The sequence below is a fragment of the Panthera leo genome, chromosome D3, assembly GCF_018350215.1.
Source record: "Panthera leo isolate Ple1 chromosome D3, P.leo_Ple1_pat1.1, whole genome shotgun sequence".
NCBI lineage: Eukaryota > Metazoa > Chordata > Mammalia > Carnivora > Felidae > Panthera > Panthera leo.
Window position 1 is genome coordinate 14,790,536 of NC_056690.1, and position 25,727 is coordinate 14,816,262.

The following is a 25,727-nucleotide window of genomic DNA, read 5'->3' on the forward strand; positions in this document are numbered from 1 at the left end:
TGTCTCCTTTCTTTTCCCTTTAGCTGTGACTTTGAAAATAGTTCAGTTCTTAGGGTTCGTTGGTTTGTGTTCTCTTTTGTATATGTGATGTGAAATGCGTTACAGGGCTCACACCAGGCATAGACCAGAAGAGCGTGTACTTACTAGGTTGGAGTACTGAGCAAGGCCTGGCTGCCTGTAGTTTTCCCATCTGACACATCTCCTTTTCCTGGCCTGCCAGTGTGGCTTCTGCAGAAGTAGCAGACTTGACCGTGACTGCCAACATCCGATGCACCCTGTTCTCTGGTTGCGCTTCGCATAAAGGCAGCTCTTTGCGTAAATCCGGCCATGTATACGTCGGAAATGGTATTTTCTTTCCTGAAGTAACTAATATTTTCCACTGATGGTTTCTTGCAGGTCTGCATCCATTTTATAGAAGTTTAAGTGTTACTGTGTCAGGTGATGCCAACTTCATGAACTGTGATTTTAACAAGCTTTTCTTCCTTGGTTTTACTTCAGACACTGAGGACGCTAGTGAAACTGACCTGGCAAAGCATGATGAAGAAGACTATGTAGAAATGAAGGAACAGTGAGTATGGATCTTTTATTTCTTGTTTGGAATACAGAACTGACCAGGAAATCTTTATAGTGACGTTGAGTATGGTTTTGACCATAGAGCTTCCAAAGACTGTGTGTGTGCGCGCACATGCGTGTGTGCAATTTCCCCCTTTAAATTTGTCATATTTAATCAGTCCTCCTGTTAAAAGAATCTTCTGTGGTTTGGAAGAACCTTGGGGATGGGCCATGTAGCAGGAGAGAACGTTTTCATTTAAAAAAATTTTCAAGTTTGTTTTTGAGGGTAGGGGGAGGAGCAGAGAGAGGGAGACACAGAATCCGAAGCAGGCTCCAGGGTCCGAGCTGTCGGCACAGAGCCCGATGTGGGGCTTGAACCCACGAACCGTGAGATCATGGCTTGAGCTGAAGTTGGATGCTTAACCGACTGAGCCACCCAGGCTCCCCTTTTTGTCTTTTTTAAATGTGAAAACCATAACTCAGCATCAAGGGTGTGTCCTGTTTATTCCACCTAGAGCTGAAGGTGTGCTGGGTGCCGGGAGAGCATGGCCCCTGACTCCTGCTCCAGTGCTCTTTCCGCTTGTCCCACGTCCACACTCAAGCCTTCTCTAAATGTGCCCAGAGAAACTGAAACCACTCGTTTTAATGTAAACACAGATGGAAGACTGTATAAAATATATCCCATAAGTATTTGTTGAATGTATTTTGAGGATCTTGATTTGACTTTAGATTCTTAATCTTTAAACCAGATGATCCACATTCTTTTTTTTTTTATAGGTCCTATTTGCAAATGTTTCGTGACCATCATCTGGATTCTGTTACCCTTTTCACGCTTTGGAATCCAAAGGGGTAGCTCAGCTAAATTCCACCCACCCATGCTGAATAAAGAAGAATTACTTTTTTTTTTTATTGTTTGTTTATTTTGAGAGACCACGTGGGCTGTGCTTGCTTTTTATTTTTATTCTTTCCAGGCTTTTTACCGACTTCTTTTGAACCATTTTCACCTTAAACCATTTCAGTCAGTTTAGTGTACCTTTTCCCAAATCTGCATTTATTTTGCTTTTCAGTCTGTTAATATTCGCTTTCAAAGACGGATTCAGAACTCAAAGGCGTTGTTAACTGCACTCTGCGGTGGAAAATTTAGTACGCTGGGCTCCAGATACTTCCTGCGTGCAGTTTACACATTTGTTTCCTCTCCTGTACTCACCATGTTTAAGCATTCTTTTGAGACCATATTTTAATTCAGCGTGCCCCTTAATATCGGATACAGGGGGTGCCTGGGTGGCTCAGTCAGTTTAGCGTCCGACTTCAGCTCAGGTCCTGATCTTACAGTTTGTGAGTTTGAGCCCCACGTCAGGGTCACTGCTGTCAACTTGGAGCCTGCTTTGCATCCCCTATCCCCCACTCCGTCCCTTTCTTTCTGGCTCATGCTCTCTCTCGAAAATAAACATTTGGAATATATTGGATACACAAACATTTTTGATTAAAATTTAATGCCTTGTATGATTCAAGGTGAGCCTTGAGAGTGCATCAGAATTCTCCCGGATCTTTTGATCAGCTCTCCTGTGGAATTCCTAGATTGTGTTTCACTCTTCCCCCAACCTATACAAATAGTGGGGTTGTATTTACAGCCCTCACTTGAGCAATCAAAAAGCTAGTGTGCTGCTTCTCTGTTGGACAGTGTTCATTCAGGTTGCAAATCTTATTTTTGTCAGTGTCAAAGTGGGGGTGTTTTTCAGATAGAAGCAAAAATATTGTTAAAATACGATTTACTCGTGGAATCTACCATTCAAACAGACTTGGCGGAGTGAATAATTGCCTATAATCCATTCGGTGTGAGGGGGAAAAAATAGCACACTAGGCTGTTGGTGTGTGTTATGTGTTCTTATCCAGCTGGGGCTGCAAACAAATCCTACATTTTAACTTTGTTACTGAATTACTATTATTTCTCTGATCCTGGAAGGTAGTGCTTTTAAAAATGACAGGAAGGTTTATTAACTTGGTGTTTGTACCAACTATGATATCTACGTAGAAAAACATGCCAAAGGCATAACCTGACTCGTTTGGAACTTAGAATGTAGTTGTGGAGTTGATATAAGGGCTGTGTTTAGGCCTTTGCTGCGTTTGTGTGTGTATTTATACCTCTTGTGGATACCTCTAAATCCACAAGAAAATGGCACCACACTTTTCAATTTCTCTTTATAACTTCTTGCCTATTGTTGCTTATTTATTAAAATTTGTGGGTCTTCATGTTTGTGGGTTTCAGACTGATTCTCTAAAGGTGGGATAGAGAACACAGGAAACTACAACACTGAGTTAGGATTCCAGAACACAGAATCCTTGTCCTTTTCTGATCCCTTTAGCTGCTGGTACATTTTAAACCAGCTGGCAGACTCTCCAGTTTTCTCTGTTCACTAAAGGACGTTTATGACATTCCCATAACAATCCAGGTAATTCCTGTATGTAGATTATTTTGGAATTCAATATTAGTGTTTTTCAGTGTGGCTTTTTTTTTTTTTTTTTAACAGGATGTATCAGGATAAACTGGCTTCTCTCAAGAGACAGTTGCAACAACTTCAGGAAGGTTGGTGTGTTTAACCCTTCACTTCTAAGTATGCTTAGTATTGCAAACCTTTGAAATCTTTCACTCCTCTGTGGGAGTGATTTAAAATTTGGTCTGCCTGATTTTAGCTGTCCGGTATGCATTTTGCTTACTTCTGTCAGTAAAGCAGTAATTTTCACCTTTTCAAAATCTCAGACCCTTTGGAAGAGCATGAACTGAAAAACACTGCGCCTAAAGCTAGACATTTTTGGGAGAGACATTGTTACCAAAGAATATGTGAAGTGGTACAGTACTTTCTAAACTAATTGCTGGCGAACTGTGGGTTATCCCTACTGTGTGTGTTTTCTCTTGTTTGCTTGGTAAATTAGAAGTGGACTGTATTTTGTGCTGTTTCTTGCTAAAGACAGTTCGGCATCAGGTTAAGAGCATAGGCTCTCAAGTGCCGTCACGGGTTTGAATCCCAGCTTCGCTGCTTTCTGGAAATTTGACCTTAGGCACCCCACTTTCTCTTGTTTAAATTTGTTTTAAACAAGATGCAGAAGGTCGAAGTAGATGAGATTACCCATGAGGGATGGCTAGCACCATGGGGACAGTGGGTTTCTTGTGGGGCAAGAAATATATTCTCCTCTAGCAAGGCTATAAGGCATACCTGGCATGGTTGAGTGAGGGATTTTGAAAAAGATGCCATTAACATACCCTGCAAATATGTCATGATCGGGAAAATATTTTCCATGATAATAGTGACCCGTGTAATTAGCTGCTTTAGGGAAAAGCAATGACACGAGTAGATATTTGGTGAAAATCTATACCCAAGCTATCCAGAATTGTCACTGGCCATGTGTGGCTATTTAAATTTAATGAACTGAAATTAATGAACTGAAATTAATAATTCTGTTCCTCAGTTGTGCTAGCTACATTCCAAGTGCTCAATAGCTACATATGACTAGTGGCTACCATATTGGACAGTGCAACATAGGATGTTTCCACCATTGTAGGGAAAGTTCTACTGGATGGTCCTACTGAAAGTTCTAGGCCTTACTGAAGAAGAATGAGCTCAGGAAAGGGAAGCCCATTGACTCAAAGTGGCAGCAGGTGATCAGAATCATTTCAATCCTGCACCTTTTGACTTCCTCTCACTTGCTAGAGAGTCTTAATCCACTAGGTGGGGTGATTTCTGTTGTTGGCCTTGGTTGAGAACCAGAGCAGTTAGTTCTGTTTGCCTGTGCCTTTCCTTGGTTTGTGTTTTACTTTGAGGTTATTAAAATAGTCACTGTGGGTACTATAAGATAATTTTAGGAACTAAAATGTAAAACAGATTGATATTCAAAATACGTTTTATTTTGTACATCTCAAAATCAGGTACGTTACAGGAATATCAGAAGAGGATGAAAAAACTAGATCAGCAGTACAAAGAGAGGATTCGAAACGCAGGTGAGGCTCTGTCTTAGGTGGAAGTAAATCATCTTTAAGTGTTCCTCCTTGTGCTGATTATCGATGTAATGTCATGAGAGCTGCTGTCCAGCATGCATCTCAGATAATCCTTGGGTATGGTGGAGGGGTTGGGGAAGAGAGACCAGAGGTGCAGTTGGGTAAAGCTGGGACATCTTTTTTCCAGTGGCCAACGAACAACCTGTAGTTAAGCTTATTAGTGTTGGCTCCTTACGGTCGGTTATACTCCCTGGAACCCCCAGCTGGCTCCTTGAAGTCAGTTATGCTCCCTGGCGCCCCCAGGTTAAGCAGTCTTACACGTTCTGTCTCACGTCTGCTTGGCTGGCTGAATGTACCATGAGAGGAGCTGACATGGGAAAGAATCGAGCTTGTTTCACTCTTGTTTGAAGTTTGCTTCTTTTGGCATTCCCTGCTCTGGGAGGAAGGGGTGTCCTCTGTTTTGTTTTTTTTTTTTTCCTCTTGAGTGTTACAAGCATTTACGGGAAGAGCACACCTTGGTTCGTTATAGTACACAGTACGTGTGTTCGTTAAGAATTTGTGGAGCACCTGCTACATTCAAGCTCTGAGCAAAAAAGTAGTGGAACACCTTGTCCTTGACTTTAGGAAATGTGCTATTTCATTGACAAAAGACGTGCAAACATGGGTAAGTTAAGGAACATTCTGAGGTCAATAAAGAATCATGCAAAAAGTAAGATGTGATGATTGTTCAAAGTGTGTAAACACAGATTCCTGGTCCTATGGGAAATGTTCTGTAAGCATTCAATTTCGAGCGCCCACGTAGTGCCTGTTCCTGCTCGGGGGGGGTCTGGGGGGACCTAATGCTGGGTCTGCAGATGCTGTCTGGGTGCTGCTCCTCAGGCTGCTGTCCTCTTGCTTTCTGTTCCATTGTCTTTCCGGCTTTCTGCTGGTGGAACTTTTCCCTCTTTCCAGGGAGTAGATGTCCCGCGTACACCCAACAGCAGAAAGGTAGCGGAGGGGTGCAAGAGGCGCGGGGAAAATGGAAGTACAGCCATTGGCCTTCTGTGCGCCCACATCCGCCTGCCTGCCCCTGTGGTTGTCCCCACTGCACTCTGACTTCTTGAGGCATCTCCTTGGGACATCTTTGAGATCCTCAGCCCTCTTCCCGGTGTTCCGCATTAGGGAAAGGAGGTGAGGCATGAGGCCCTAGGTTTAGGTCTTCCTCCTTGCACTTTAGGTCTTGAGCCTTTAAGCAATAATTTGCTCTTGGAGCCCCAATTGCCCCATCTGTAGGGGGGATACGAATACCTCATGGAATTGGTTTAAGATACAAGTAAGGAAAGGAAATGGACGTGAGCCACTTTTCTGAAGCCAGAACTGCAGCATGAGTATTGAGCTGCTTCCCTTAATTCCACGTTCAGTCCTGTCCTCGTGTGTCCTTTCAGAAACATCTCTCTCCCCTGCCCCCGGATACACATGCAGAAGAGCTCCCAGATCAGTCACAGCTTGAGCCTGAAAGACCACGTTCTGGGCAGAGATAATCCACCTGCTCTAGTTGTGTTGGTGCATGGCTGTTTTAAGTAAAACAACCATCACCGACCCCGAAAGCTGATAGCCAGTTTGACTTGGTTCGGGTGTGATTTCTGACAAGGGCGCAGACTTGCTGTGTCAGGTTGTTTGTGCATCTAAAGCCGTTGGGGCCAGCACGTTGGGCTGCGTGTGCTTGGGCTCACGTGCTCGGTGATCCTAGGACCAAAGTGATCAGGGCTTCTGGAGAAGTTAGAAAATAATGAGTGGCTCATCTCTTGCCTTGTTGAAATTTTCTTTTTTTTTTTTTTTTTTCTTTTACATTTTAAGTAGGCTCTACACTCAGTGTGGGACTTGAACTCATGACCCTGAGATTGAGTTGTGTGCTTCATTGACTGAGCCAGCCAGGCACCCCTCTTCATTTAAACTTCCTATTCAATATCTGTTGAGGTCTGAATTGTTAATCTGGAGTCCTGAAACTCCAGATTCTAGGAAATCACGTGTGGATGTGCGTATATGCTTTTTTATGGGCAAGTGGATCCATAGGATTCATCATGTTCACGAAGGAGACCGTGCTAAAATATGAACAGCGCCCCCTGGCGTTGTTGGTTCACTGGCAGTCTTTGTGACCTATGCAGCAGCTCCACTGTCGCCCAGAAAAGATTAGGTGCCATGGACCCCTTTTGTTTAAAGGGCTGGCTTTGTCAAGGGCCTTCTGATGTAGTGGGGGGGGGGGGGGGGGAGGGGGCTGCTGTTAAACGGTTGCTAATGGCCTGGCACATAGTGGGTGGTGAGTAAGCTGTCAAATACTCTTGGGTGGAGACTCGTAGGTGCCTGAGGGGGGTGGGGTTGGTAAGTGAGGTGGAGCTGCCTGTGCAGAGGTCACATGAGGTCTGGAGCTTGGAAGTGCAGCAGAGACCCACAGGGTGTTGCTGTGGAGGCACAGCCACACACACAGGCATGGTGGCCCGTGAAGAAAGCCCCGGAAGGGCTCAGAACCTCTGCCCTGACTTCTCAGGGGAATATCCTTCCTTGCCATGCAGAGTACTTCACCCGTGCTTTAAAAACGTCAGTGTTGATTCTGCTTCTGGAGAAACGGCATTGTTCCTTCCTGCCCCATCCTGCCCTGTGGGACTGTTGGAGGGTACCTACTGAGTGAAAGAAGGGGTAACTTTCAGTTTTATTTTGCCAGGGGAGTTTGGTTCCCACTGCTTGTTTTTGCCCTTGGGGAGAACTGCCAGAAGTGATTTTGTTCAGGGCCAGATTGTAACTAGAGAGTTTCTGCATCCTTCCCCTTCACGTCGATCAACACTTTACTGATGGAAACAGTTGCTCTGTGTAACGGTGCTTTCAGAAAGCAATTACTGCTTCTAAATGAATCCTACCATCACTGTCTGGAAAGGTGACACAGCCTAGCGAATCTAATTGCATGTTTTCTCTCTTTCAGAACTCTTCCTCCAGCTGGAAGTAAGTACCTTGGATCTTCTGGGTTTGCAGGCCCTCTCTGAGACTGGAATCTTGCTCTCCCAATCTGGAGAACCTTTCCTTCTATCACCAAGTGGATAGTTGAGAAGCCCCCAGCTGCAAGCTTTCATCACGGCTGAGTTTGACTAGAGGACCTTTTGGGTCTCCATTTAGAAATTCCCATCTGTTCGTTTATAGGTCAGGCAGCTTCTGCTCATCACAGGGGATGAGGGGGTACTCATCCCCCACTGCTCTCTCGTTGACTTTCACCTGATGTTAGTGCCATGCGGGAGTACGTCTAAGTTACAACGGTCTAATTTGTTATGTTGCTCCTTGACATAGCCCAGTCTCTGAAGTGGCTCAGGGGCTGTTTTACGGCGGAACCCCTCTAGGTCAGTAGGAAAGGCAGATTGAACATTTTTTCTTTCCTTCAGCAGACATCTGAGTGTCGGTTCTTTGTGAAGCACAGCACTGTGGTACAGAGCTGAGAGCCTGCATCTTGGATGCTGATCTGTTCCTGGGGTGGCTAGTGTGTATGTGTGGGGGGAGTCCTGACTTTATGAGAGCCACACGTGAGTGTGAGGTCATGGTTTAACAGAGCCACGTTATCAGGAACCATTTTACTACTGAGGTCAGTGGAACACACATAGTCTGCAGGATGATGTGACCCACAGCCGTAGCCAACCATAAGCTCCCTTGTTCTTCGCTTAATGTGATGGCGAGACTTAAAAAATGAACACTTTTAAATTTAGTATTATTTCGGTGTTTGAGTGCTTGAGGATTCAGATACCTAAAAAATGATCTGATGACCTAGTTGATTTTATCTTGGTATAAATGTCAACAAATCAAGTAACTCGTGTTATTTTGACTCTGTGCAATTAATTTTGAACGTAGATGTTTTATCCAGAATGTACTTTTTTCCTTAGAAATTAAGGCTTTAAAAGAATTTATCTGTGAGAATCTTGACGTTTTACTTTAAGCTGCAAGCCATGCGATATAAGATGTGAAAGAGAAGAAATAACCGAGTAGTCAGGTATGCTCATAGGCCGGTTGTATGGTTCGACTTCATGCATTTGTTGGAGAACTTGCAGGTGTCCCGCTCCTGCCTGTGCAGGCGGGTGCAGCTGAGCCTGTGCTTCCCGGGGAGGTGTTTACTGGGCTCCTGCGTCCACAGCTGGAGCCCGAACTTGTGTTTCTCTTTTGCTCAGACTGAACAGGTGGAAAGAAACTACATCAAAGAAAAGAAGGCCGCGGTGAAAGAATTTGAAGACAAGAAGGTGGAGCTGAAAGAGAACTTGATTGCTGAGCTGGAAGAGAAGAAGAAAATGATCGAAAATGAAAAGCTAACGATGGAGCTGACTGGAGGTACGAAGGTACCACAGGGCAGGGGCTGGCGGGGGGGGGGGGGGCGGGGTTGTGCAGTCACTCTCCTGTCTTCCCTCACCTCCTCGTCCAGGCAGAGTGAGCTGAAAGGAGGGTGGGCTTTGACAGGACGGCTCAGACTTCTAGCTCTGTCTCATACTGGCTGTGTGATTTTGGCCACCGAGCATCTCGGAGCCTATTTCCCTCTCTCTGAAATGGGGCTGATCAGACCTTGTGTCACAGGATTGTGGTTGGAAACGTGAGTGCCTGGCACAGTGGCCTGCGTGTGTAACAGGCATTCAGTAAGTGGTAGTCCTTTAGTAGTGACTGCAGCTTCTGGTGTGTGCTTTATTTAATTTAATTCCTGGGTCAGCCGCACATCTAGTTTATGTTCACGAATTACTTATGCAGCTCTGTGGTGGTGGGAATCTGTTTTTTTTAGTTCACCTTAATGACAGGAGAGGCACTGTCTTCCTTCGACCTAGATAGGAGAACAAAGGCATTTGGCTGTATCATCTGTGCTCTTAGATCCCTTCCCCAGGTGTTACTGTGAATGTTTCAGAAAGAGTTGGTACAAAGTTGGCAGGAGTAGCCAAAGTGAACTAGTTTCCTGTAGAGGTAGTGAAGTTACCTTAGACCCTGAGCCAATCCCTCCCTTGCCTTCTAGGCTTTAGTAATCCACATACGGGAAGTCTGCAGTTGTAGGCAAGTGGAAGGGAGAAGCAACGGGGGCTGTTGTTCTGTCGCTGTATGTATACCGAGGAATCTTAGAATATGGGGCGGGAATTGACTTGAACTAGATATTTTGGAACTTGGCAAAATTTCTGTCAGCAAATACTGCAAGACAAGTCAGTGGTGAGTTCGTCACCTGGATGGGAAAGGGGCATGCCTTCTGCACACCCCCAGATTTAACTCTTGCCATGTACAGAAGGTGCTGGGGCTCTGGCATGTCTGACTTTAGTAGGGGTCTATAAGAAATGCGTTGTTTTCATGTTAAGTCCTTGGGGCAGAGTTTAGAAGTAACTGTTAAGAAGTAGTATTTCTCTTTCTGTATTTCTGGTGCTGTGACCCAATGGGGCCCTTCGACTGACATAAACTTCTGGCCCCAACCCCCCTGATACACCCACGAGAATGTGGTGTGTCTGAAGTGAGGGTCTGATTCTTCAGAAATCTCTCCTCTGGTACACTTCCTTATTGAAAGACTCAGCAGAAGGAATTATGTCCTTGAAGGCCTCTGGAAGTGTCTCAGAAATGTTTTTTCGGTAAGAATGTGTGCTAAAATAGCATCTTCAGACAGTACCATCTTGTTCTTGTGGACATGCTTTGTCGATTAGACTGCCAGCCCTGTGCTGCCGTGTCCGATACCAGTCTGTCTGTTTTCTGACCTGTGTACCATTTTCTTTGACGGTGGCCGTTTCTGGCATTGATGCCTCATCGCTCTCTGCTAGAGCCACCAGATGTTCGGGAGTCTTCATTAGGCTAGTGGGAAATATCGTCAGTTTATAGCTGCTCCCTTTCCATCTGCAGGGAAGGATATCATCACCTTACCTGTGATTTGGCATCCTGATTATTGACAAGCAGTAGACATTGTTTGGCCAGGCCGTTTCGCAGTCAGAATCTTAACTGGGACAGGAGGTGTCCCCAGTGACTTGAGGCTGAGCCTGCCAGGGTAGAAAAGACAAATGTGGGGAAGTCATTTGTAACGCAATAAAATAGATTGCACAAGTGCTTAAAGCTAGCCATGGGCATTAAAGCTACTGATGTCCTTCCTCAAGCCGTTTGGTACCCTTGGTATGGAAAAGCTCTGCCAAGGTAATGATAGAGCGTCGGAAGAAAAGGCAGTGGAGCTAGAAGGATAATTAGTGTTCCCACAGATGGTGCCGCTATGGTGCTGGATGAAAGGCCTGATCTCACTCCTCTCATTGAGTGACTCATTTCACCTTTGTGGATTGATGCCCAGTATCAGCATTGGCTGGCTCTGCCTGGAAAAGATAGTTCTTTAAAATCTCCTCTTCTGGTCCAACATGAAGATCTCTCGAAAAACAAGGCTGGAACGAGAGGCCGATGGGAAGCTTGGATCAGATAACCTATTGGGAACGGGGAGAGCCAGTGACCTGCTCTGCCTGAACAGGCCTGAAAGCTTTGCAGTCTCTGTGGGGGTTAGTGGGAGGTTCTCCACTGCCCATGCTGCTCTTGAAGAACTTAGGACAGCAGGCTGTGCGGGCGGAAAGATGTGCTGTCGGTAAGGAAACCGGGATAACCGAGGATCAGCGCTCCTCCAGCTTGGCTGTGTGCATGGGTACCTGGGGGTCTTGATAGGTGCAGCTGCTGCTTCAGGTGTGGGGGGGGAGCCTGCAAATCCTGTATTTGTAACCACCTCCCAGGGGCTGCTAATGCTGTTGGCTGGACCACATTTTTTGAGTAATGAGGACGTGGGTGGGGTTACCTGAGTGTGAGTTTTCTCTTGCAGTTGAGGCCAAGGTTATGAGTAACCCAGATAATCAGTGAGAATTTAATGAGCTTTAAAATGTGGGGCGCTCGATCGTTTTTCATCCGTTTGTCCACTTCCTGTCTTGAGGATAGCCGCCTTTTCTCCTTTCTCGTAACAGCCTATCTCCTTGGTCTCAACAGCCACCACCCGCCACTTCATTTTTTTTTGTAATTTTTGCCTTGCCAGGGGCATATTCCAACCCTCAGGTCCCTGTGGATGCTACTCTTGACCCCATTAAGCCTGGGAGTTTCCTTTAGAAGATAACTGGATTTGTAGGTGGAGCCTACGAATTAAATTTTTTTATAATAATAAAATTATAATACTAAGATATGCTAAAGTACTGTCTCCTGAGTACTTACGTCGAGCCAGGTATTACATAAAAACACTGGAATTCCTCATTAGGCCGACAGATGTGGGTGAATCCTGGCCCTCTCCTGAACTTGGTTCTCTGATGGGGTTTTCTCATTTAAGAAGGCGATGGGAGAACCTACGTTTAGGAAGGAGATGGGAGGTTTGGTGCGAAGGTCGGATGATATAACGCCTAGGAGGTGCTTCAGAGCGTGGCTGGGGGCTGCACACAGAGCCAGCACTTAGGGATTGGGAACTTGTAGCAGTTTTCGGTTCCTGCAGCTCCCTTCGGTGGACTTGGCGGAGCAGGCTCAGAGGGACGGAGACACTTGCTCAGAGCTCCCCAGTGGCATGGTGCTTACGCCACAACTGGTCTTAACCACCACGTTGTCCCGACTTCCTACCATGGAAATACCATGGGTTCACGCGGTGCTGAGTGATTCGTACAGTGAGGCTAATACTGGTCCTCAAGGAGCTTGTATTCTGGTAGTGACAAGACTGACACAGCTCCTTTGTCCTGCCCAGAGTAAGGCGGTGTCCAGAGAGTAGGCTTCTAAATGAAGGTAAATGTTTGTCAGGCTTGTTTTTAGGGATTGTAAAACCTTGCAAGGGTATGTACATGTGGTTGTACTGATGCGGGCGTGGTTTCAACCACGAGGAACAGATGCCAGTGAGCAGGGAACCTTGGAAGCCCAGGCAAGGAGATGAGGCCTCACACAAATATCTGGGCAGGGAGAATGCCGGAGGTGACCTGGATTTTGGGGGGAGCGGGCTCGGTGCCAAGACGCTCTTTGCTGGCACTGCCTTTGTGGGATCCAGGTGTTTTCAGTGGTTGAGGGTGCAGAGGACGGCTTGATTGGTTCACTCTTATAATACCATCCCTCTGCTCCTGACAGCTTTGGCCTAAGGGGGATGGGGCCCTTCACCCTTCATTCCTACCCTGATTGGTTGGTCACCGAAGACCGACCTTGATTTTTCTCTCACCTTCCCTTCCTGCCCCCATCTCCTTGATTTGTGATGCTGATGAGCTGGCCAGCCCCTTAGAGAGGGGCCAGGATATGCTGGACTTTGCTCTGGGCCTCTAGGTTTGCCCTATGTTGCACTGCCCCCGGGTTTGTAGCCAGTCTGTTACAGTGGTTACCCTGCAGTGGCTTGTTTTTCTGCCACTTAATGTTCTTTGTCTTAAGGATACTCCTTTGAGTCACTGCAGCTGTGGCTAAACAAGTATGGTTTTGTTTTTATTTTTTTATTTTTTTTTTAAATTTTTTTTTAACGTTTATTTATTTTTGAGACAGAGAGAGACAGAGCATGAACGGGGGAGGGGCAGAGAGAGAGGGAGACACAGAATCGGAAGCAGGCTCCAGGCTCTGAGCCATCAGCCCAGAGCCTGACGTGGGGCTCGAACTCACGGACCGCGAGATCGTGACCTGAGCCGAAGTTGGACGCTCAACCGACTGAGCCACCCAGGCGCCCCTGTTTTTAAAGTTAAAGTACGTTCCAGTGAAGCTTTTGCTGCATTTATGGGCTGTAGGCAAGTGAGCTGTTGGAGTGAATGATGAGACCTGGAGAAGTAAGGAACCCAAGGCCAGTGGGGAAGTGGTAATTCTATGGTAATTGCCGGTGATTAATGTTATCAGGAATATCTCTCCATAGACACTGGTGCTGCAAAGGCTCTGCCCGGCACTGATTCAGCCTAAGCTCCCACTTCTTAGCCAGCATACCTGGTGCTAATCGGAGAGTGTCTGTGGCTGTCAGATACGGCCATTCCTGGTCTCCTTGCTGGTGGGTAGAGCAGGAGGAGTTATGCTGTTAAATGTCATATGTACAAGGTGGTTTGGAGAGGAGCTGCGTACCTGGTCTCAGCCCTTGTCCAGTGTTTCTGCCTCCTGTACTCTCCTGCCTCGGTGTGTTTGGTATTCAGTTAGATCACAGATAGTATTGCTATGGAAGCAAACCTACGAAGGGTCCTGGGTGTTCTGAGAGGCTTTCTGATTTAAGCCAGGTAGAGTAGTGTTGGGCTCGTCTGAGAGGAAGACTGATTTCCTGCTCAAGTGCCTTCTCCAGGGCTGCCAGGCTCCAACGTCTGAGTGTCACTTCCGGAAGTCGGACTTTTATGGTGTCCCCAGATTGAGCCCCTTGGGCCTCTTACTGGCCAAACTCACAGGAGACTGCTGTTACAAACTCAGTACGCCAGCCTGTTGCTTCTCGTGAGAAGTAGAACTTCTAGGTGGATTCAGACCTGGGTCAGTCAGATATCCTTTCTTTCCCTCTGTGAAAAATCTACCTCAGAAGGCTGGAGCGACATGAGTGGAGTCCATAACGTAGCTTCGGAACTACAGTGCGTGGTACTTACGTGTTGATCTTCTCCACGAGTCACGTGGCCAGGCTTGCTCCCTGCTCGCTCTCCTGGCTGGTGGTGGGGATGGGCTACTACATCTTGGAGGCTTTTTCGGAGCACCTTCCTTCTGCTGAAACAGTCTTTTGGATGAAAATTGATTAGGTTATTGTGGTGGCTAGGCTAATAAAATGGATTGATTTTCGCTATTTCATAAGAAGAATTTGATTATATTTTCTGATTTGTGAGTGATGCAGTTATGATTTTCTGAGCCTATTGGCCATGATTAGACCGGGTTATTCCCACATTCTCTCGGCTGTGCCTTGACTGACTCATTTCCATCATGTGTGGCCCACCCTCCCCATGCCTGAGACTCGGCAGCCCAGAGGGCAGGGCACACTCGACCATTGTCGCTGGTGGACCATTCATTGGTGTTCATGTGCTAGGTACTCTTTCTCTAGTGTTCTTTGGGTTGGGCGAGCTCCCTTCACACCTTGATTTTTGAATTAGGTGTGAATGTTGCACAGCCTCACAGCTGACATCGGTTGTCTTCAAGCGTGTAACTTCTATTTCATTCAGCTGTTTGTACCTTGACTTTAAAAAAATTTTTTTTTAATGTTTATTTTCGAGAGGGAGAGAGACAGAGTGCAAGCGGGGGAGGGGCAGAGAGAGAGACACACACACACAGAATCTGAAGCAGGCTCTAGGCTCTGAGCTGTCAGCACAGAGTCCGACGTGGGGCTCAAACTCACGAACTGTGAGATCATGACTTGAGCTGAAGTCGGATGCTTAACCAGCTGAGCTACCCAGGTGCCCCTGATTTTTTTAAAAATATTTTTTGTACAGTGCTTTCCTGGCTGCAGATGGCGTAGTAAAAACTAGCATTGATTGAGCTCTCGTGACGCCAGGCACCATGTTTAGGGCTTTACTCGTATCTCATGTAACCCTCGAAGCATCCTGTGAGGGAGGTATTACTGATAATTCCATTTTATAAATGAAGTAACTTGACACAGAGGATTTACGTAGCCCGCCTGAGGTCCCACAGCCGCGGCAGGGATTCACATGCACCATCCAGTAAGTAACTGGAGGAGTGCACCCTCTCGGTAGAGGGGGAGCCGTTTCCGGTAGAGAGGACTCCCCTCCCCACTGTCTCCTGGGGCGGGTGTGTGAGTCCTCCTTCCTTCTACCCACCACTCCACGCACACCTGTACACACACTTATCAGGACTGCACTTCCCCTTCATTTATAGGGGCGAGAAGTCAGCATTGCCTGTTTCCCTTCTTTTTTTTTTTTTTTTTTTTTAACGTTTATTTATTTTTGAGACAGAGAGAGACAGAGCATGAACGGGGGAGGGGCAGAGAGAGAGGGAGACACAGAATCAGAAGCAGGCTCCAGACTCTGAGCTGTCAGCACAGAGCCCGATGCGGGGCTCGAACCCACGGACCGTGAGATCATGACCTGAGCCGAAGTCGGACGCTCAACCGACCGAGCCACCCAGGCACCCCTGTTTCCCTTCTTAAGAGCAACACGCAGAAATCTCTTTTGGCTTTGTACTCGCGACTGTTAACTTGGCAGCTCCTGCACGTTGCCACAGTGGAAGAGGTACGCTTGAATTCCTTGCCACAGTGGAAGGGCTGGCTACACTTGAATTCCGTGAGGCTGTCCGTCTGCTGTGCCGAGGGGATGCGTGGTCGTGGATGAATGGTCTCCTCATGTCGTTGTTGTGCAGGAAACTCTGTGACACCCCTGCCACAACTATGGCTTAGGTGCTGGGGTGGAATTCATGTGTCTCTGGGGAAAATGTGCCATACGGTGTGGCACTTAGTAGCAGAGGTTTGTCCAGAGGTTTGCTCTGGTTGTTTGGAAGGCGGTGTGACTCTGGAAGATCATGTAACGGGGAGCGTGGCGCTGGCTCTCAAAGGGTGTCGTGCAGGAGTTTGCCGGGCTGAAAAGAGGGGGCCAGGCAGAGAGGACAGCGTGCAAAGGCTTGAAGGCATAGTAAGGCGTGTGCCCTTGGGTGACAGACGAGCTAAAAGTTCTCACATGGTGTATATGCGAAGGAAGGAGAAGGGGCAAGACCAGAAAGTGACGCGGGCTTTTTTCCAAAGAACATGGCAAGCCATAGAAGCGTTGAATAAGAAAGGGGATGTGTTGTAGAAGGATCTGATGTGCGTCTTAGGGAAATTGCTCTGAGGGAGATAAGAATAGGATGAGGGAATGGAGTTGAGAAGTGGTTTAATGGCAGAACTGCCCACGACCTTGTGAATATGATGCTTGGGTGAGGGAAGATAAGTGACAATGACAGAGTCTGTCCTGACCAAGAGGGATGGACAGATGTGATGTCCCCAAGACTCGGGAGAGGAGGCAGCCATGGGAGGTGAGACAAAAAGTGAGAGTGGATGGTGTTGCCGGGCATAGGTTGCCATTCAGAAGGGTGGGGAAGCTGGTATTGGTTATGGAGGCTCACTGGGACACAGGCTGAGAACTGACTGGACTCTAGAGGTCACCAGCAGAAAGGAGCCCAAGGAGGCAGGTCAGGTGAGGGGAGATCTGGGTGGTGATGGCAAGGGGAGGAGAGATTTTAAGGTAAAGAGAGTCAACAGCAGTGTCAGACTGCAGAGAAAAGTCAAGAAGAATGAAAAAGGCCTTTATTATGAGCCTTCATTAGATCATTCTTGATAGTTAAGTAGCTAGAAAACGTTACAGAATAAAATGAAACTGAAGAGTCTAAGTTTGTAAATGAAGATGTCCTATAAAGATGTTGGTGCTGAGACCACTGACCTTTCACAGAGCCTTGTGCATGCATGTGCTTCAGTTTCCCTCCCTCCATGGGCACTGCAAGAATTAGTTGACCAAGATGACCCGAAGGTTCCTTCTGATCCCAAGAGCCTACCACTCCGTGGCTTCTTAATTTGAGGGAAGAGGAGGAAAATTCTAGTTTTCGGGGTGCTGGAGAGATGCCTGCAGTGACTCCACAGGTAGACCGCAGGGTGGGGCTGCATTTCGGTGGGGGCGGGGCGGCGTGCACTTAGGCCATCCAGTCTGAGTCTTCAGGATAGCCCTCCTCTGAAGTCTGAAATGGATGTCTGGCTTGAGCCACGTCCGGATGTCCCCAGTAAAACAGTTCTGATTGGGTGGCTCTGGGGCAGATATTTGTACAGTACAGCAATTCTTACTTCAAGTGGTAGTCGGATAGATTTACCCATTCAATTCTTGCCACAGATTCTATGGAAGTGAAACCCATCATGACCAGAAAGTTGCGGAGGCGACCAAATGATCCTGTCCCCATCCCAGACAAGAGGAGAAAACCTGCTCCTGATATCCATTTGCATCAAGCCTTAATTTTTCATCAAGCTGTTTTTCTTTAGACTGAATCTTTTGCTTAACTGTTTGCTAGAATATATATGGCCACTGTCCTACAGAAATTGTGATTGGCAAGCGTGTGTATTTACCCATGAGCTAGGGAATGGCCGTTTTACTGTTGAGTCCTTAGTTGCTGCTGCTTCCAGTGGGAGGGGTTTATAGATAGCAGTTTTTGGAAAGGCACTTGGTGTTGGGAGTTCAGCCTAGTGTTAACACTTGGAGATTCAGGGTGACCTCAGATTACACGTGCCTTGGTTTTTCTACCTGTAAAACAAGGACAGTGATACCTATCTTTTGTACCTCTGTTATCTACATCCTGAAACCAGTGCAATGCAAATTGTTAAAGCGAATGAGATTTCAGTCTCATAAAAAAGCCCTTTAGTCATAAAAATGGGAGTGGGAAGAGGGCACGCATGGCAAAGTTCTTTCTGTTTCTTTGTTCTTGGAGAGGATAAGTGGCCATTTGCACAGAATGATTCAGTTGTTTGCCACCAAGAAAGGGTTTTGACTTCAGGTACCTTTGTCTTCACAACCGAGGGTTTAAGTTACGTGGGAAGGACAAGCCCACGCCTGTGTGTGTGTGTGTGTGTGCGTGCGTGTGTGCACGCACGTGCAAGGCTTCGGATCTTTAGAACAAGAGCACTTCATAAACTGAAGAGGAAGTTCTCCTGGTACCGTGTCCTGTGCTCTCACTCTTGTAGTTTCTGAACGACTTAGAGACGCTTGGAAGAAATTTGTGAATTTGTTTACATACCTGGGCACCACGACATTTAGTAGAATCAGCAACTTCCGAGAGGCACACTGTTTTAGAAACAGCACCCGACGCAGTCCCACTGTAAATTCTAAAGTTCTGGTACTGTTTTGTTGATTTCTGCTTGCTTGGAAACCATGGCCCTCGGACATGTTCCTTTAACTCTCAACACCCCAGCTAAACTATTTGTTAACAGATGAACAGATCATGGAGGATCTGAGAACGTTAAATAAGGTACGGTTTGATTTTTGATTTATTTGAAAGCTTAGGCTTGGTAATGGTTTTGTGCTTCATGTTGTTCGTGTGTTACTTGTTAAATCAGTTTGATACCTTTGACACGTGAAGTTGCATCTGAAATGATTTGTTCTAAGATTTCTTGTTGTTCTTCCTACAGCTTAAGTCACCCAAGAGACCAGGTAAGTGCACAGTGTTACTGGCGTTTGTGCAATCTTTTTATCATGTTGGAAAAGCATGCTTCTATCTCACAGGCATTTGTTGCACTTTTCAAAAATAAAATGTTATTTGCCTAAGAGCAGTCATCATGAAGACTGAAGGGAACCTTAAGTGCACCCTCCCCTGATTTTTTTTTTTTTTTTTTTTTTTTTTTAGCCCCGCTATGTTGAAGCTATTTTTGCCTTTACCTTAGGATTTATTGTAAAAGAGACAGTTGATTGATTGGCTGGTGAAGGTTTCCTTCTGTGTAGGCCTCAAGGTACAAGATTTAAGTCTGCCTCCATTTCTGGAAATGAAACCAGAAGGATTTTTCAGCATTACTTTGTGGAATTGAGTGCTAGGCAGTGCTGTTCCAGTGCCTTTTCACAGCCTGGCTCTGGTAAGGGACTCAGAGTCCCAGTTTATAGAAGAGGCCAGCCCAGTGTTCATGGTGGTTCCTTTCAGAGTGGCACTCGAGAGTCTGTGCTAGGCTGCAAGATAGAATTCTGAACGGGCAAGGCATTGTTACGTTTTAAGCACTGTGATTACTCACACATCTCTCTGCTCACCAAGTCTTGTGGAAGGAAACAAGATTCTTTTTTCTCTTAGTAATTTCCTCCTGAGGGCTACCATTGTCTGCAGAGAGGTCCTGATTTTCTAAAGGCATGATGGGGAGGGGTTTGTATAAAGTGTATGAATTTAGATCCTTTGAACCGCCGGTAGTTAGGACCACTGTGTTAACTTGACTGTACACACAAGGTGGCCTGCTCTACCTAGTAAGTAAAAAATCATTCGAGAAATGAGCTCAGTTTTACAAAGAGATTTTTCTAATTTTTGCCGTTCAGGGCTTCTGATCACTGGGGTTTTAGTCCTTCTCTTAGGGACCTTGGGCAAATCCCTTAGACTGCATCTCTGGTTTCTCCTCTGTTCAGTGAGGTTAACCTGTGCCTCGCCTACCTCACAGGGTTGCCTTGAGGAGCAAGTCAGGCATAATACACAAAAATTTTGTTGAATTCTCATTTTTACACCCCTGAGGAGTTAATGATCGAGTTTATTACCACTTTTAGTAGCATTTCAGTTAAAGCATGTTAGCTGGTGGACCCACATGCTTGTTACATGCTTGGTCACTGAAATATCTTTGGTTCCTCCAGCATCCCCGTCCTCTCCTGAACACTTGCCTGCCACGCCGGCAGAGTCTCCAGCCCAGAGATTTGAAGCTCGGATAGAAGATGGGAAACTGTACTATGATAAAAGATGGTATGTTGTGGAAAATCACAGATTACTCGCAGGAGTCTCAAAAGAACATCTTGGAAGAGGGCTGGGGTTCTCGTTATCACTGAGCATGGCTGGCTGCTGCTTAACTTACATACTACTGAAGTGGAATAACATTTAAAAGTGTGTCAGGAGTGGGGCACCTGACTGGCTCAGTCGGTGGATCAAGAGCGTGGGACTCTTGATCTTGGGGTCATGTGTTCGAGCCCCACATTGGGCGTAGAGCTTACTTAAAGAAAAAAAAATGCGTCAGGAGTCATTTGATCATTAGATCTCTGAACACAGCGTTTCCCAAAAACGTGTTCTGATAGGGACCCCTTGTCCGTGCTACTATCATCGTGCTAGAATTTGCAGGCCTCTGTCTCTGGTGCTACCCCTGTGGACTGAGGCCAGGTCCCTCTCTGCCTTCTCTTAACTCTGCCCTTGTGCACTAAAATTAATAGGTATTCTGTGGAAAAAAGGATTTGGTGGTCAGATGAGTTTGGGGTATGACCATGTTAATTAAGGTAATTGGGTTTCTTCATTGTCGTGCTTTTTTGGGTACTCTGATATGCTAATGTGCATTGTCAATTTCTGAGATGTTATCAGATATTACTTGACCCCAGGTACTGTTTTTGCATGCATTATTTTGCTATATGAATGTTCCAGGAAACATACTTGGGGGAGTTGAATCCTAAAACATTACCAGTTTAGAGACCATTTTTTTTTTTAAACCGTTATTTGCATAATTTTCTTAGCTGCATGTGAGTGTATAGGTATGTTACCTTAGCTTTTTAATACGCCAGAAATAATTTCAGAATAAAGACCATTTGACACCTTCAGACCACCAGCATTTCTATCGGAGAGGAGAGAGTAAAGCAATATGAAAGGGCTTACAAACTCGTTCACTTACTCCTTCAACAAATGTTACTATCTGTTCTGTAACTAGGCATTCTGCTAGCTGTTAAGCCACCCTGGATCCCTCCTCGTATCACAGCTCCTTTATTCTGATAGATCCCTTTTATTCACTGTCCATATGCAGGCACACTTAGTTTATGTCCTGGTGGACACAGATTTGCATTCTGAATTTTCACTCGTTTGTGTGGAGAATGTTTATCTGGGGTTATTGCATACTTTCTGTACTTATCATTTATAATCGCTATCACTTATAATGATCTTTTGAGTTTCAGTGTATTTAACCTACAGTTCCAAAATTAGAGTAATGGCTATTTAGAATTTTTTGAGCTTTGTTAAAAGAAAACGCCCAAGATTGTTAGTTGATTACAATATAATATCACACTTATGAAGTAGGCAGAAACACTTAGAAACGTAGTCATGGTTGAAATAATCCCGTTCCACCAAAATATCAGGTTACAGTAAGTTAATTACCCAGTAGATGGTGAAGGCCTCTGTCTGTGAGCCTGATCTTAGTGACTTCTGCCCCTCTCATTTGACTATTCTCTGGCTTTCTTCAAAAAGTCCAGTTATATTGTATCTTAACATTGCTTATGAGAACATTACCACTAGGTGGCAGGCCCCAACAGGTCAACACGCTGAGGGGCAAAATAAGATGAAAAATGTTTCTAATAATGAAAACCAAATAACCTTTAAAGATCAAGCCCGCACATAAGAACTGTCTTCAAAAATGATGAGATTTATCACTAACGTTTTTACGGATCTATGAGTCTTAAAGCCATGTGATATTTCAAATGATGTTCATTTTGTAATTGCGTTGCTTCAGATCTTCTTTCTAAGGCTTAAGTCTCAGACTTTATGAGACTTGTCTTGAGGGTGAAATGCAGTAAAATAAAATTCTTGCTTTTCTAAAGAAGGGATCCACGGTGCCTAGTGTTTCATAACGTAAACAGAGTGGTGACGTTAGATGTGCTAGACCTCCTGAGCATTTTGAATGAATTTTGCTGTCTTTCTCATGGTTGCTGCAGAAATTTTTAAAAGAAGGTCTCGGCGGGGGGGGGGGGGGGGGGACACCTGGGTGACAGTCCTTTAAGCTTCTGATTCTTCATTTTGGCTCAGGTCATGATCTCAGAGTTGTGACATCGAGCCCTGCGTTGGGCTCTGTGTTGAGTGTGGAGCCTGCTTGGGATTCTCTTTCCCTCTCTCTCTGCCCCCTGCTCAAATAAATAAATAAACTTTAAAAAAATGATTAATTTTAAAAAAAGGTTTCTGGGAGCATTTTCCTTCTACAGTGAATTTAAAGTTGCTTATGGTTAAATATTGAGATTATTTTCATCTGTATTCTGTTTCTCACTCCTTTGGCTTTGGCAGTCAGAGTTGATGACATGTTTGTTGGAAGGTGGTGGGTCTCTCCTTTTCCTGCCGTATCATGCGAGTCCTGGCCAATGCTCTTGACCAGCGTGTAGCTGGCCTCCTCTCTCCCCAGGCTCTTGACGTCTGGCCTTTGTCAGGTTGGGGGCTGTCATCCTTCCTTCTTCTGCACCAGTCCTGAATCTGAGAGGTCAGCACACCGCTTTATGCTCTTTGCAGTGGTGTGGAGTATTTTGGTGCGACAGTATTTCTGGCAAAACCTGTTTCATTGAGTTTTCAACGACTTCAGCAAAATGAGTGTGATTCAGGCTTCCCATCTCTGCGTGAACACTTATCAAGCTACGTGTCGTTTTGAAAGATAAGCATCTTTGCTTTGCCTTGGTCTGGTAGTGCTTTTAAGGCATTTTATGTCCTGCTGTAAGTCTTCCTCACATTTTGATTTGGACTAATGATCCTTCTTAGCAAGTACCACGAAAGTGGCTGATATTTTAAAATAACTAACTGATGGTGCCGGCGGACTGGTTTATCTCTCTTTACTTTAAATCTGGGGCTGCTGATGTGAATCAGGAACGAAGTCCCCCTGCTTCCTCCAGTCTTTGACTGACAAAGACTGTTGAGACGGTGAAGATTTACACCTGGCATCGGGGCTCCTTGAGGTTCCAGAGCTGTAACATGGCATTTAGTTTTTTTGGGAAATGAAATGTTAATATCAGGGTTCCCAGTAGGATACAAAATTAAATTAATTCTACCTCCTCCTTTTTGACCCATGTTTTAAGGAAATTGCTTTCTTCCATGATGGTAGTGTTGATTCTAGTTCATTGGGTTTAACAGTAGAAGCAAAGCCTTATGAGCTCATTTGTCAGGATTCCCAGGTTAGGATTTCCACTAGTAATAAAGTGATAAAGTCAATTTGACTTTTGGGGCTTGTTCTCTGAGGCTATTTCAAGTATTTTTTTCATCGGAGATGAAGGCAGCTTGTAAAATGGGTTAATTGGCAAAAAAGTGATAATGTACATTTTTACTAAATTAGCTCTATCGCTGCTTTTTAAGAGTTTTTATGTCTAAGTTTATTTTCAGTTTTCTCCCTCTCTTTTATTGGTCTTTAGGCATTGAAAAGTAAATTTGTATGGGACGCCTGGGTGGCTCGTCGGTTAAGCGGCCGACTTCGGCTCGGGTCACGATCTCACGGTCCGTGGGTTCGAGCCCCGCGTCGGGCTCTGTGCCGACAGCTCAGAGCCTGGAGCCTGTTTCAGATTCTGTGTCTCCCTCTCTCTCTGCTCCTCCCCTGTTCATGCTCTGTCTCTCTCTGTCTCAAAAATAAATAAACGTTAAAAAAATTTTTTAATAAAAAAAAAAAAAAAAAAAGAAAAGTAAATTTGTATGTTAAGGTTGTCATATACTTTTTAGTTTCATTTTGAAAATATAAACTCTAATTTCTGAGGACTTGCCCCCCACCTCCCCGATAATTCAGATCATTGAATAGATTTGATATCCAGGGATAATGGTTCCTCAAGACCATGGTGCGGTGTGTGAGATCTGGTTCAGGAGGACCTGGAAACCCAGGTCCTGTTTCCCAGGAAACCAGGTTCCCAGGTCCCAGGCTGTTTTGGGAAACGCATGGGCCAGCTCTACTGTGGAGCAAATGGTGACCGTTGGTGGACATTCAAGCCACCACCATTTGGTGATCCCAGAGCAGGCAGACTTGGGAGGTGGCCAGATGCTCAGGTCCCAGACCACTTCTGGGATGGGGGGTGGCGGTGGTAATAGACCTCATAGATCTCATTGTTAAAGCCGATCAGCGGTGTTGGGGTTTGCATCCTGTGCAGATCTGAAGGAAAGCAACACGTCTCATGAGGATTGTTTGACCCATCTCCCAGAGTTAGCTGTTGTCTTTAATAGACCTTAAGATGTTAATTTTAACATTACGTTTCGTTTTTACCCATCTTTGTTGTTCAGGTATTTTCCAGAAGCATGATTTGCTTGATTTTTAACATAAGTAACACTTGATTATTTCAGAAAAAAGAAAGCCATGCAATAAAAGGAATACCATTCTTTTTATTATTAGTATTATTTATTTTCAAGTTCATTACCATACACTGTAGTCTTGGTTTCAGGAGTAGAACTCAGTGATTCTTCTTTTACGTGTGACACCCAGTGCTCATCCCAAAAAGTACCCTCCTTAATGCCCATCACCCATTTAACACCCCCTCCTCCCCAGCCACCCTTAGTTCTCTGTATTTAAGAGTCTGTTATGGTTTGCCTCCCTCTCTGTTTTATTTTTCTTTCCCTTCCCCTATGTTCATCTGTTGAGTTTCTCAAATTCCACTTGAGTGAAATCATGTGTCTTTCTCTGACTGACTTCACTTAGCATAATACCTTCCATCCACTTGTTGCAAATGGCAAGATTTCATTCTTTTTCATTGCTGAGTAGTAGTATGTATATGTAAACCACATCATCTTTATCCATTTATCAGTTGATGGACACTTGGGCTCTTTCCATAAATTGGCTGTTGTTGATAGCGCTGCTATGTATATAATACCACTCTTAATTTAGATTCACATTTCTATAAAATTGTAATATACGTTTTATTATGCATCTTAACTACAGATTTACCCAGTTTTTTTCTGTGTGTGTGTATGTGTATGATACACACGCAACATACATCTGTTTTATGTGCACAGGAACATAATGGACATAGTTTTTCCCCCCTCCACTTAGCAGTATATTAAGTACCTTTCCACACTAGTAACCTACTTCTTCACACTGTGACCTTTCTTTATTAAAGTGTTTAGAAAATAGTATCAGAATGACTTGGGGCTAGGTGCATGTTGTTTTGTGTCTATGTCCCTTTAATAACTCATAATCCCTGTAGAACATCCAAATGTTCCCCTCTCTCTGTATTTTTATTCTGACCATCACTTGAGATGTTTCTATTTACGTAGGAAAGTTGGCTTAGATGTGGGAGGGAAACTGGAGTTTTTGAGTGATGCTGTGAGTTAATTCAGCCTTTCCTCATGCGCTGTATACTTCAGACCTTGTGATATTACATATTTAGCATAATGAAGGTCCCCTGACCCAGTTTACCAACTGATCTCTGGCCAAAAGCAACTTTAAAGCTGAGTCTAAACCAATCTCGCTGTTCTAATTGCATTTATGATTCGATTTCTTTTAACAGTGTTTTCAGGAAGTAAATTGAGTTAGAAACCCGAGTTTCAGCTTCTAAGTAGCAGGTTAAAGAGTGCTTAGAACCTCGATTGGAAAAAGCTCGTTGTGGGAGTGAAGTCCATCTCTCACTGTGATATCTTGGCAGTAGATTATTTCATTATACCGTTATACCAGCAAAGCAGTCTGCCTCTCCCTCCTTCCCCCCCCCCCCCCCCCAAGAATAGGATACAGTGCGTTGCTGGGAGATGTGTTTTGGTAGAATTTACATGAGTTAGTGGGTTTGTTTGGCCAGATCTGTGCAGCCAGAATGAACCAAAGGTTAGATTTTTGACTGACTGGGGCTGGCCCAGGCCAGGGCTCCCAGCCGCACCTCAGCTGATGTTTCCAACTCTTTCAGTCCAGCAGCTGCTCTGTCCTCCTGTGGCAGCT

General features: G+C 45.2%; 1 protein-coding gene across 5 annotated transcripts in view; it reads left to right on the top strand.

Annotated features, from left to right (window-relative positions):
• The window catches only part of SUDS3 (SDS3 homolog, SIN3A corepressor complex component), a 109,139-nt gene that overhangs the window by 1,689 nt on the left and 81,723 nt on the right, over positions 1 to 25,727 (top strand). For 3 of the 5 annotated variants that reach the window (XM_042909875.1, XM_042909877.1, XM_042909876.1), the window contains exons 2-11: positions 499 to 568; positions 1,330 to 1,401; positions 3,081 to 3,136; positions 4,475 to 4,546; positions 7,497 to 7,516; positions 8,722 to 8,878; positions 17,272 to 17,367; positions 18,336 to 18,397; positions 18,558 to 18,579; positions 19,747 to 19,852. In XM_042909875.1, the coding sequence (XP_042765809.1) occupies positions 499 to 568; positions 1,330 to 1,401; positions 3,081 to 3,136; positions 4,475 to 4,546; positions 7,497 to 7,516; positions 8,722 to 8,878; positions 17,272 to 17,367; positions 18,336 to 18,397; positions 18,558 to 18,579; positions 19,747 to 19,852 (733 nt within the window). The remainder of the gene's footprint in view (positions 1 to 498; positions 569 to 1,329; positions 1,402 to 3,080; positions 3,137 to 4,474; positions 4,547 to 7,496; positions 7,517 to 8,721; positions 8,879 to 17,271; positions 17,368 to 18,335; positions 18,398 to 18,557; positions 18,580 to 19,746; positions 19,853 to 25,727) is intronic. The other 2 variants (XM_042909878.1, XM_042909879.1) reach the window with 1 other exon arrangement.